At 44.6% G+C, this 12,063-nt stretch overlaps 1 protein-coding gene across 1 annotated transcript; it reads right to left on the bottom strand.

Moving 5' to 3' along the window:
* Window positions 1–7,489: 7,489 nt before the first annotated feature.
* ADM (adrenomedullin) lies at window positions 7,490–11,258 on the bottom strand. Its single transcript, XM_089521172.1, has 4 exons — window positions 11,147–11,258; window positions 10,688–10,786; window positions 10,413–10,577; window positions 7,490–9,777 (listed from the first exon to the last, which is right to left on the bottom strand). The coding sequence occupies exons 2-4, from the start codon at window positions 10,783–10,785 to the stop codon at window positions 9,525–9,527; spliced, it is 516 nt and encodes a 171-aa protein (XP_089377298.1). The 5' UTR covers window position 10,786; window positions 11,147–11,258; the 3' UTR covers window positions 7,490–9,524.
* Window positions 11,259–12,063: the final 805 nt, after the last annotated feature.

The raw sequence follows: 12,063 nt of genomic DNA, 5'->3' as shown, positions 1-12,063 counted from the left end.
GTTTCCTGTTATAGTCTCTCATATGGCACTACAACTACACATATTACACAAATGTTGTCAAAAACACAGCTCTGGCAAGGAAGTCAGGGTTCATTTGGCTCTTCTCCAATATTGGAGATACCATTGTTGGCTGTGACCAGCATTCCCCCTCCTCAAAACAGGCCTGCTTTGCATCATGTAATCATATATTTGCTGCTGAGATTCTGCTTCTTCTAGTGTGATGCCCTCTGGATGCATTGCACTACAACTCCCATCCCTTAGTCCAACCCATCTGGAGGATCAAGTTGAGGACATCAATCAAAGTTGAACATGACAGGGGGCAAGGTAATGACATGGGCATGAGGCAACATGTGGGCTGATACATATTGGAAATGAAACATATATTAGCAAAGTAAAATACATTAATTTAGGGAATGTATTAGACTAGCTCCAGTTGGATTCTAATAAACTATTGTTTTCTTTGTTATCTGGAGATAACTGTTCAAGTCTGCAAGATATATTAGTGATTTGGGAAAGAACATCAGAGTTTAGCAAAGTTATTTTCTTGGACCATCAGAATCTCCCAACCAACATGGCTATCTGTCCAAAAACCTAATATTTCCAAGATATGGACAGAGAGTGGGATGCTGCCAGAAATGCCAGAGCTAGGACTGTCTGCAAAAGTATCCAAACAACACCAGTTTTTGTAATAACCTTACTTTCTCTTGCACCTTGCCAGATGAATGGAAAGCATAAGCAGGGCAAACCAACAGTACCACTATACTGCCATTATTAATGTCAGCAGCAGAATACTGGCCTATTGAAATTCTATATTCTCTAAACATTATCACTTTAATCTACAGATAATACAGCAACATCAACAAATGCAGCCCAGAATCTGTGGCAACGCAACCATCCTCCACCATTTACATCTTCACAGTAGCCATGCATGGGAGGAACCAATCTATGCATAGTAAAAAATAAACTTCTCCATGGCATCAACTATTAATTAATTAACTTTTTTGTTATTATTAACTATTATGAAATGATTTACCTTTCTCCCAGTACAGGACCAAGGGTGACTTATAAAACAAATAACAATGAAATACAGAAAAACCAATAGCTTATAACATGTTGTAAAAAGAAATTAAATAAGCTTTCCTATTAAAACAAAGCACTGAAAACAATTTTAAAACCATAAGGAAGAAAGATAGGAAGTATACCCACACCATTAAGAGATCCTTCAACAGTGTCTCATGACATATCCAAAGTACAACAGCCTCAGTTTTACACACAAATATCCATAGCAGGTAGTACAGTATCTCTTTCCTCTCACATCTGTCCCAGCTTCCAGTTTAGTACTGGAGAACAAACCAGTCACAGGGAAAGCTGCCATCTGCAGACAAGCTCTGTATTTATGGCAACAGGGAAGTAACACATCCATGGTGCACACAAGCACGTCTCTGTGTTATTTTATCTGCAGACATTGTTTAGCTTTATTAAACAATAATGAAATTGATCTATGAGAATTTTATGCATACTTTAAACAAATAACTTTTGGGGTTGTATAAGGAGGGAAAGTTTCTTCAGTGAAACCAAACTGATTTTTTATTTATCACCACACAGATTCCTGTTTGAAATTTAACTCCATTCCACCAACTGCATTATTACTTGGGTTAATGGATGAGAATTTTCTCCTTCTCCGGCATATAATTCCCCTTGCTCTCGCCAGCCTTCCCTCCCCTTCTGCTATAATTGTAACTTGCTTTAGACCTTTGACCCAGAATGTCTAGCCACTTTTAAATATGCTTTTGCACCCAGGCTCTGCTCGGTACAGGAGGGAACACTTTGAAAGTGATATTCGGATTTTAACTGAAGCACCTCGTGAACAGAAGCTGCTGGTTTGTTTTCTAGCATGTGACTGCATATTTTCCTATGTCATCTGTCACCCAGAGGCACATGCTGTCCTAGAACTGGGCACAAAGCTGCCACTAAGTTTCCAGCTTATCAGACACTACTTAAAAGCAGGGGCTTTAAGAGCTTCAGTGGTTATAGAATATTAGGGAAATTCAAAGGATACTTAATATAAGAATCTGCAAGAATGCCTGGAAAACTCTCCTAGGCAGAGTTCAAAATCATCATGGTCTCTTTGACGTTTTGGGATATGAAAAGATTTTGGAAACATTACTTTTTTAGACTATGACTCCCAAAATCTTCCAGCTCACAAGGCCACTAGCTGTGAAATTCAGGGAGTCATGATCCAAATAGTAACATTTCTCTTCACTCCTATCCATTGGTTGATTGCTGCCTATAAAAGACAAAATAGTTCTAATAAAACAATTTTAATTTTCTCCAGCAAGTTTACAAAGGCATTCTACTGAGGTATGACTCAAAAAAGTCACAACCATTTTGTCTCTTCCCCTGTCTCCTGATCATGCATCATAAGGAAATGATAAAAATAAAAATACCTAAATATATAAATAAATGATGTTCTTCTTTAAAGAAGAACTCATTCATTCTCCCCACAACCACTAAACACTGGTCAGCATCAATGACAATGTCTGCAGTCTTGTGCAAAAACTGAACATTTTCTAGGGGAAGGGAGCTGGTGTGGATACATTAATTGACTTGCATTACATGCATATCTACATCAATCCTCTTTTCTTCTAGACTTTTTATATTAATCCACAAATAATCCCTCCTGCTAAATTTGCTTACAGGCAACAAGTCTCCCAATGCTTTTTTCCCCCACTGCTCCTTGCTGTTGTTGTGTGCCTTCAAGTCATTTCCAATTTATGAAGTCCCTAAGGTAAGCCTATCATAGGGTTTTCTGGGGCTGAGAGTGTGTGACTTGCTCAAGGCCACCTAACAGGTTTCAATGGCCAAGAAGAGAATGGAACCCTGATCATTCGAGTCCTAATCTTAGCTCAAAGCACTTCACCACAGTGGATCGCCTTGCTACATGCGATTTGTCTTCTGATGAGAGTTAATGGAGGTCAAGGTTCCCCGTTATGACCAATGGGTACCACCAAGGAGAATCAAAGGGGAACAATGGCTGCATCTGCACTGCTCTGGTGCCACAGCTAACTACCATCCCCAGAATTCCATAGCATTGAACCATGGCAGTTAAAGTGTGTCAAACTGGGTTATTTCTGCAGTGTGGATGCAGCAAATGACTCCTTTACTTCCCAATGGTAGGTAATCCCTGCATTCAAAGCAGGAAGACAGACTTCAGAAAAGAAATTGATCCCTTCACTAGTGGAGAGTGGATATCAGTAACAGAGAAGGGTGTTAAATGTAGATGGGAAATGAGAATGATGAATGAAACATACAGTATGGGCTTTCCCTTCTGAATTTAAATTGCCTTACTAATTCCTAGGTTTCAATATAACATAATGGGAGTTTGCAATAACATGCCATCATCTTTCATTACTGTGCACCATTCAGAGGCATGCCATGGTTCTAAACACCTGACAAAACAAATGACTTGAAATACTAACATACACACACTAGATCTCACATTCCATCTCTCAATATGACGTCCAAAGGCTTTTCAACAGTGTTGCATTCATTAAGGATTTTAAGAATATTACTAGTTCATAAAAAGAAGGTTTTTCTGAGACATATTTCTATACTGTTAGCACTCAGCTTCTAGTACAGAGAGAGAAAATGCAAATTTACTCTCCTTCATTAGAATTTGATGAAAGCAGTGCAAAATTCACTGTAATTCTGCAAATCATTTCAGCTTCAGTAGATGGTGCTCTTGCCTTCTTTTTTAGTAAAAGCCTCCCTCCCCCATTCCCCCATTAACTCCAAGATCAACAGCATAATCAGAAGTACAAGTTCTTTGGCTTCAGCTGAATCCAACTAGGCCAGAAATCTCACAGTTCTGGGCTCTGGCATTCTCTGGCAATGAAATCACAAGGGCAGAGAAGGTAAACGCTTTCAAACCATAGGGATTTGGCAAATAAATGCAGCGAGGAGGGACACAAAAGCAGGTAGCTGGAATGTCAGTATCAGAGCCAATTATCTATCTTTAGTAAAAGCTCACACTTCGCTGTACTTTCATGCTCTGATCTCATACAGTGTGTGTTTGCTGTCTGACTGTAGAAATTGTTTTTTGTAGATTACATGAGTGCTGTTCTTTATGTAGCCTAAATGGCACCACCCATGCACAAGAGTGGGGGATCAGAAGCCTTGTAAGTGGGGAAAGTCCGTAAAGGAATAACCTCCAAAATGAGAACTGAAAATGCTCAGTGGGTACAGAATGATAGTCAAATGCTGGAAGTGGTGGAATAGAAAATTGGGAATGGAAGCAATAGAAAGAAAATGAAGTGGCTGGGAACATGAACAGTAGCATGCCACACTGCAGGTTTTTTTCTTGCAGGTTGCAATTGTTGAACTATATTTTAATTTCCCTTAATAACTCTCTTACCTGCTTCCCTAACACAAATTGGATATTTAATTGTGCAAACGAGTTTGCATGGGATGATTTTAACCTTGTCTTTCCTGACGGTATCTAGTCCTCCTGCCCCTGTGATTTTTTTAAAAAATTATTTCCACTACTAGCCATTCCTTTTTTTGTGAGACACAGAAACCCAGTCCATCCAAATAAGGCAAAAATGTTTTAAGCAAGTTTGGAAGCTGTACATTATGCTTGCAAAACCTGCAGGTGCTGGTGTGTAAACAAGCAAAGCTTAGCGCAGCTGCTACCACCACTTTGAACTATAATTATGTTTCAGTTCATAATCCCTTAAGAAATAAATACAGACAAGAACCTCTTTAACTGTACTTTAAAAATCTGGCATGCTCAGATATTTATCCTCACAGAGTACAGTGCAAAGTAATTCTTATTTATGAATGCACATTACATCACCAAAGTTTATTTTTAGGACTATAACCCCCCAGATCCCCAAGCCATGCTGGTTGTGAGATTCTGGGAACTGAAGTCCAAGAATGTACATTCTCGGAGGCTTGTAATAAACATCTCAATGTGTGAGTGTGTTGAATTGGTTAAACTGCCAGTGGGAGATTCAAATATTATTTAGGATATTTCTTGGGAACAGCACTGAAGATCTTTAGTCTATAAACATTATAGAATAACCATTTTCCCTTACAAACTAGGGAAAGTTAGAAAAGCTGGGTTGGTGAGTGACTGATATGTCTGAAACAGAGGCAAGGGGGTTATCATGGAAGTGATAACAATAGTAATGTCTGACATAATTGCTTTAGGAATAAAAAGACACAAATGCAGTTTCCAGCTGAGCTGAATACCTCATCCACACATGTATTCAAAAAATACATGCTGTAAACAATAGTTCCACAATGGGCGATACTCACCATTCCACATACTGGGGAACTACCCCTTCTCCTCCTCCTCTGGAAGGGTCCTACAGTCTTCCCACCCCAATCTGCCCCAAAGGTAATGTGGGGAGGCTGCAGGGGATTAGAGAGAATATGGGATTTTATTCCACTGACAATGCTATTATTTGAGTAAGTTACTGTTGGACCTCCAGACACAGCTAGATAGGTAGCAAAATAGACAACTTGTACCTTCGTGCACACAATTACCATATCATGTTAAATCACGGGATGATAAATATGCCACTAGCAGGTGAGGAACTGTGTGCAGAGAAAGAAATGCATAGCCACACATTTCTTTGAACTCTTCTTCCATACCTTCTTGGGTGGCTAAAATAAGTTGCCTGAAGCAAAGTAGTTACTTAGTAGAAATGCCACAATCGGTTGTGTTGTTATTTATAGTTTTTACACTACATGAAGTACACCAAGTGCTTTTCTATTCAATGTCTTTCCCATACTGAGAAGGAAGACCATGTTGCTGTCTATAGGTGTGAATTGTTATGTCTTGAACACAGGTTAATGGAAAGTAACTAGAGTAGCATAATGAAAAGCTGGAAGGATGTGCCAATAAAACACGCATCCAGCTTCTCCACTGTGCATTCAGAATGGAGAGAAGAGCCATTGAGAAACTCCGGGGGGAAAGGCATTTCTACAATGCTAAAGTCTGTTACAGTAAGCAAATAGGATGTTTGTCAAGCACAGTTGATTCACAAAGTTCAAAAACTACTCTGTGACAAGAGAGGGTGCATAGAGAGATTAGTGGCAATACACAAACTTTGCATGTAATATGTTCCATTTTCAGTCCTGGCATTTGCAAGTTTTAGGGTTGCTGTATTTCATTAATTGCAAAATGATGCAATAAGTGTCTGCCCAAGACACTAGCAGTCAGAGTAGAAAATACTGAACTAAATGGTAAAACAGTCCACTATAGTTTATGACAGCAAATCTGTTCACAGAACACATTGGGTAACAGCAATGGCAAATTGCATCATTTTAAAAATTTTCTTAAGAACTATTATCATAATGTTTTATGCCTGACAATTTTTTCTGTAATCAGCACTGTAGCTGATGGTACCATAGGATCAATTTAAGATTTCCTTGTCTGACATACTCTTTGAAAAGACGGTTCCAGCAATCAGCACAAAATATTCCCCACTTCCACAAACTCCCCCATATAGTTATTTCTGCCTCAGTCTGAGGCCTGTTACAGACTGCCAAAATAAAGCTGCTTCGGGTCTCTTTGGAGGTATGCTGTTTAAATGATGCATGCACCCTAAGAATCCGGAAGCTGCACCAAAGTTGCTCTCCAGTCCTTAGGAATGGAGTGTGGCTTTGGCGCGACTTCTGGACTCTTAGGACCCATGCATCATTTAAATAGCATACCTCCAAAGAGACCCGAAGCAGCTTTATTTTGGCAGTCTGTAACAGGCCTGAGAAATGTTTAATACGATCTCTATAACCACCAGATGAGTAAAATCTTCCACTGCTAATCTACAATGCTAACAGGCTTTGGAAATACAACAAAGATGCTAAATCATGTCAGTAGATGGTGCTGTGGTTACAGAGACCAACATCTGGGTGTTCTGTTTTTTTAAGTCTGTGGGTTTAGGAATGCTGTGTCCTGCCCACAGCAATCCTTTGGATTCAACCTGAACTGTGGCCCAGGAAATCCTTCAGCATAAATAACCTTGGATGCTACCCCAGTCATTTTTTTTCTTTTGGGAACACATTCCTTTCATAAATCTGTGCCGTTTTGTTTTTGCGATGTGAAAGTGAAGCAACTATTTCCCTGATTAATTGCAGCAAAAAATAAACTTGGGTGATCAATCCAAGCTCTGACATGTTTCAGCTTCACTTGAAACATGTGCAAAGAGAAGAGACCTTGGAACAGCCCTGAGCCCTTACTTGAAAGCCCTCATTAGGACTTTATGATGTTTACTCAAGCTGAATGTGTTTGGGATCCTTTTGGCTATGGGTCTGGGTTTGGTGGAAATTGACAAATTACCTGCAATTAACAGCTTAGCATCTATCTGACTGTGTAGAGGGAAACATGATTAAACCATGAGGCTCCACACCACACACCAGTACTATCTTTGTCCCCCATATTGTGGGGAAAAACACCCATCAAGAACATCTTGTTGTGATAATGTTTATTTTTTTTCATATACTGCCCTTGGAGAGAATGGCAATACATCTTTTACCAGTCTGGAATGTGATAAAACATGACCAATGATAGAGAGAGGCATAGAATGAGACAATCACACAAGAAGATAGAACCAAATGGAAACCAGAAGTGACACCAAATGGGGACGGGCACAGGGGTCCCTCCCTCTGACCCAAGTGTCCCACCTGTCAAATAGCTGGACCCCTGCATTTGCTTCAAGGAAAGGCACTCTTCACACATATATGGCAAGGGTATCATAGGCTGGCAAATACAGTGTGCTTACTTGAAAATTAACTCTTTCATAATCAGTAGGGGTTACTTCAGAATGCACTTGAGAAAATTGGCAATCCAACTAGTCTTTCACATTCAGAAACTGAACATACCAAGCAAATCCCGAGGCTTTTTAAACATTAACTGCCACATCCCTCCTCCCTCTCACCCAATTTTTTTTTTGCTGGCGCCACCACTGACTTTCTGAATATTTTGGAAAACAGCAACACAGTAACAGAGGATACAAAGGTTGACATTCTCAATATTTTTTTTAAAAAATAGCAGAGAATACAAAATATATATATATAATAATAATAATATCAATAATGCCCGTATGCAAAATACATAATATATAAAAATAACTCTGTCATTTAAAAGGCTATAAAGGACCAGAGAAGGGTCTTTAAATAGTGGGGAGGGGGCTGTCTTCCACCCAGGCAACCACAACACTCACTCCGCCTCAGGCGCCCGCCCAAGTCCATTGCACTTTGCCTGGCCAGTCTGTTCAAGTATCATCAATGCGGTTCCTGCCGCAGCAGAGAGAGATTTAGAGAAAGGGGGGGGGGGGAATTCCCTGACATTGGGGAGAAAGAGAGGGACCCTCGGCCCCAGGCTGGCTGCAGAGGGGAGGGGAAGGGGCAGGAAGGGGGTTAGCCACTCTGCAGCCATACTGGAGAAATTATCCAGTTTGGCACCGGTCGGCAATGGCTTTGGCACCGGTTTAATTGCCTTGGTAGTAACAAACTCCATAGCAGTTAAAACTGGTGCCAAACTGGATTCTCTCTCCGGTGCAGATGCAGCTTTAGGGAATGAAAATAATCCCAGTTGAATGTGGGTTGACTCTTTTGGTCCAAAACTGCAGAAATAATCCAGTCTGAGACTGCTTTAACTGCCCTTGTTCAAGGGGTTCTGGGAATTGTGTAGTTCTGTGAGACACTTAGCCTTCTGTGTCAAGAGAGCTCTGGGTCCACAGTGGAGTACAATCCCCAGGATTCCCTAGCACTGAGCCAGGGCAGTTAAGGAGGGGTCTCAAACTGGAGTAAGTAAATCAGTAAATAACTTTGGTCCCAAGCATACTGCAAAAATAATCCACTTTGAGACTGCTTCAACTGCCCTGGCTCAGTGCTAGGGAATCCTGGGAACTGTAGCATATTGTGGCACTAGAGCTCTTTGACAGGGAAGGCCCAAACGTCTCACAAAACGACACTTCCCAGGATTCCCTAGCATTGAGCCAGGGCAGTTAAAGCGGTCCCAAAGTGGATCATTTCTGCAGTGTGTTTGGGACCTTAATTGTTAAAAGAGAAAAGCTGTTGGTACTGGTCCCACCAATGGATACAAAAAGCAGGTCTGAAAGTGGGTTGTTTCTGCAGTATGGGGTTTGGGACCTTTGCTGCTCCCATGCCGCTCGAGTTAAAAAAGAAAGAAAAGAAAACTGGGGGGGGGGGAGGAGGATGCCACCCCACGCCACTTAAACCAGGGACCCCTAAAAGAGAGGGCTTGCAAGGCTTCTCTCCGCAGCCTTGGCGCCATGTCCTTGGACTCCTCTCACCACACCCCAAAGAAGAAGAAGGTGAAGGTGGTGATGGTAGTGGCACCTCTTTAGCCCCTCCAGGGGTGGGTCAGTCAGTGTGTGAGTCAGTGCAGGAGAGGTCCCTGGCATCTCGCACTCAGCTCCTGTCCGGGGCAAAGGTGCTTTGTCCACGCGTCCTGCTGCTGCTGCCTCCTTCATCCATCTTCTTCTTCATCCTCCTCATCTCCTCCTCCTCCTCTTCCTCCTCCTGCGTCCGTAGCCGTGGGCACTGAGCTTGTTGGCCGGCGCCGTGCTGTCCTTGTCCTTGTCGGTCAAGTGGAAGATCTTGTGTGCCAGGTTGGCCGTGTTGCACGTGCCCAGGCGGCACCCGCTCCGGACGGCATGCAGCTGCGAGAGGGACGGTGCTCCCTGGCGGTGGTAGCGCTTCACCCGGACAAGAGCCACCCCTGGCCAGGCTGAGTCCTCAGGATGGCTGTGGGGAGAAGGAGAGAGAAGGGCGTCAGGGAGGAAACAGAGGACAGGGACAACGCCAAAGGAAGCCTCCCTACAGAGTCCTCCTTTCCCAGGACCTGCCCTACTGGAGCCATTCTGAAGTGCTCCTGGAGAACCCTTGAAGCAGAAGCCGGCCTTGGTGACACCCGGCTTGGCACCGCTTTAATTCTACTTTTTTCTGGCTCAAGGCTATGGAATTCTGGGAGTTCTATAGCCTTGAGCCAGACAACAAGTTACAGTGCTGCCAAAGTGGGTTATTTCTCCACTGTGGATGCAGCCCATGAGTGTGTTTTGGACTTTTGTGTGGCCCATATCCTGGCACTTCTTTGGCAGTGTCCAGGGAGAACACAGCCAGCCACACCATCCTCCTTCTCTGGCTCTCCCCAAACCCTTATTTTAGACAGAGAAAAGGGATTCCGCCTCAACATGAGGAAGAACTCCCTGACCGAAAGGGCTGTCTGAGAGTGGCACACACGCCCTTCTTTGGAGGTCTTTAAGCAGAGGCCGGAGGGCCATCTCTTGGGGCTGCTTTGATTGAGACTTCCTGCATGGCAGAATGGGGCTGGACTGGAGGGCCCTGGGCCCCTGGGTCTCCCAAAGCCAAGAGGGACTTACCTGGGCTGGTCCTTGGCCTCCTGCGGGCGGACGAAGGGCTTGGAAGCCGAGGCCGGGAGCAGGTTGGCTTCAGCCGCCGGGGCTCCGCCGAAGAGAGCGGGAGAGGGCAGCTCCCTCCTGGCCCTCCGCTGCTGCTGCTGCTGCTGCTGCTGCCACTTGCCCCACCTGGAAGAAGGAGGAAGAGGAGGGTGAGAAGGGCCAGGAGCCGGGCCCTGGAGGGAGGGAGGGAGGGAGGCAGGCCCTGGACCCTCCGAGGAAGCGCAGCTGGGACTTACTTTCTCTTGAAGTCCGAGGCCAGGTCCGGCTGCGCAGCTTCCAGCCCCCAAAGGGAGACCCAGCCCAGGCAGAGCAGGGCCAGGGACAGGGCTCTCATCCTGGAACACACAGAGAGAGAGAGAGAGAGAGAGAGAGAGAAGGGGGGAAGGTCAGGGCCAGGCTCTTTTGCGGCTTCTCCTATCCACACCGGAAAAATAATCCGCTTTGGCCCCGCTTTAACTTGCTGCTCGACTCATGTCTATGGAATTCTGGGAGTTGGAGTTTGTTGTGGGGTCCAGAGCTCCGCTCCGCTCTGGACCCCACAACAAACTCCAACTCCCAGAATTCCATAGACATGAGCCAAGCAGCAAGTTAAAGCGGGGCCAAAGCGAATTATTTCTCCTCCCCTCCCCTCTCTTCCCCCTTCCCCTTCCCTCTCCCTACTCTTCCATTCCAGAGAGGAGGGGAAAAGTACAGACCTGAGCAGGAGGGTAATCCACTGACTTTGGCTCCTAAACTTGGACGCGATCCTCCCCAAAAAAACGAGCTCAGCGCCGCCTCTTGCAAGCTCCACTGCTGCGTGCCTTGAGCCCCTGAAGTGCCTTCTGCCTCTGCAGCCGCTCTGCCCTCCTTTATAAGCCCATCGCCCGAGGGGAGGGGCAGGGGGCGGGGCCAGGTCCGGAGCAGAGGAGGGAGGGGGCAGGCAGAGGGACCCTGCTGGGGAAGAAGCCAGGGCTTGCCTTGTCTTGCCAAATGCTCTGGCTGGGTGCAGAGGTGTATCTTTGCTGGGGATCCCTTCCATCGGGCTTAACCACCAGAAGAAACCTCCTGCAGGTCAAAGGAGCCTTGGGTGCCCTTTCCAAGAAATGGCCAGCCCTGATGCTTCTGGAAAGCCCCAGGAACAAGGACAGGGTCAGGGAGGGAAAGAGTGGCCACCAACAGCCTTCCATCTGGATCCAAGGTGCTGTGATGCTATACAGACCCCTGGGGTCAAGACACTTGAAGGTGCTCTACTCCTTGTAAGTGGAGGTCGCTGAAGGTGCCCAATCTCCCTGCAGGGAATGTGGTCTGGAAGAGTGCCTCCCCTCTGTCCCAGTCTGCTCTGTCAGATTGGTCTCCCTTTAGAGGCTCCATAGGAAATAGTTGCTTGGTGGCATTCCAGCCTCAAGTCAAAATATAGGGCTTTTTTTAAAGCCTTTGGGATCCAGTCAATTTTTTCCATATCTGTGTGTTCATGGCCATCTGTCGGGGATGCTTTGATTGAGAGTTCCTGCATGGCAGGGGGTTGGACTGGATGACCCTTGTGGTCTCTTCCAATTCTACGATCCTATGGTTCTTTCTACTCTTATTTTAAGAAGATGATCTGTTTAATGTGCTTTTAGCCGCCTTGGTTTTT

The sequence above is a fragment of the Sceloporus occidentalis genome, unplaced genomic scaffold (assembly GCF_023333645.1).
Source record: "Sceloporus occidentalis isolate IW3139 unplaced genomic scaffold, rSceOcc1.0.p SCAF_4, whole genome shotgun sequence".
NCBI lineage: Eukaryota > Metazoa > Chordata > Lepidosauria > Squamata > Phrynosomatidae > Sceloporus > Sceloporus occidentalis.
The sequence above is the reverse complement of the archived record's forward strand: the minus strand, read 5'-3'. Positions and strand labels throughout refer to the sequence as shown.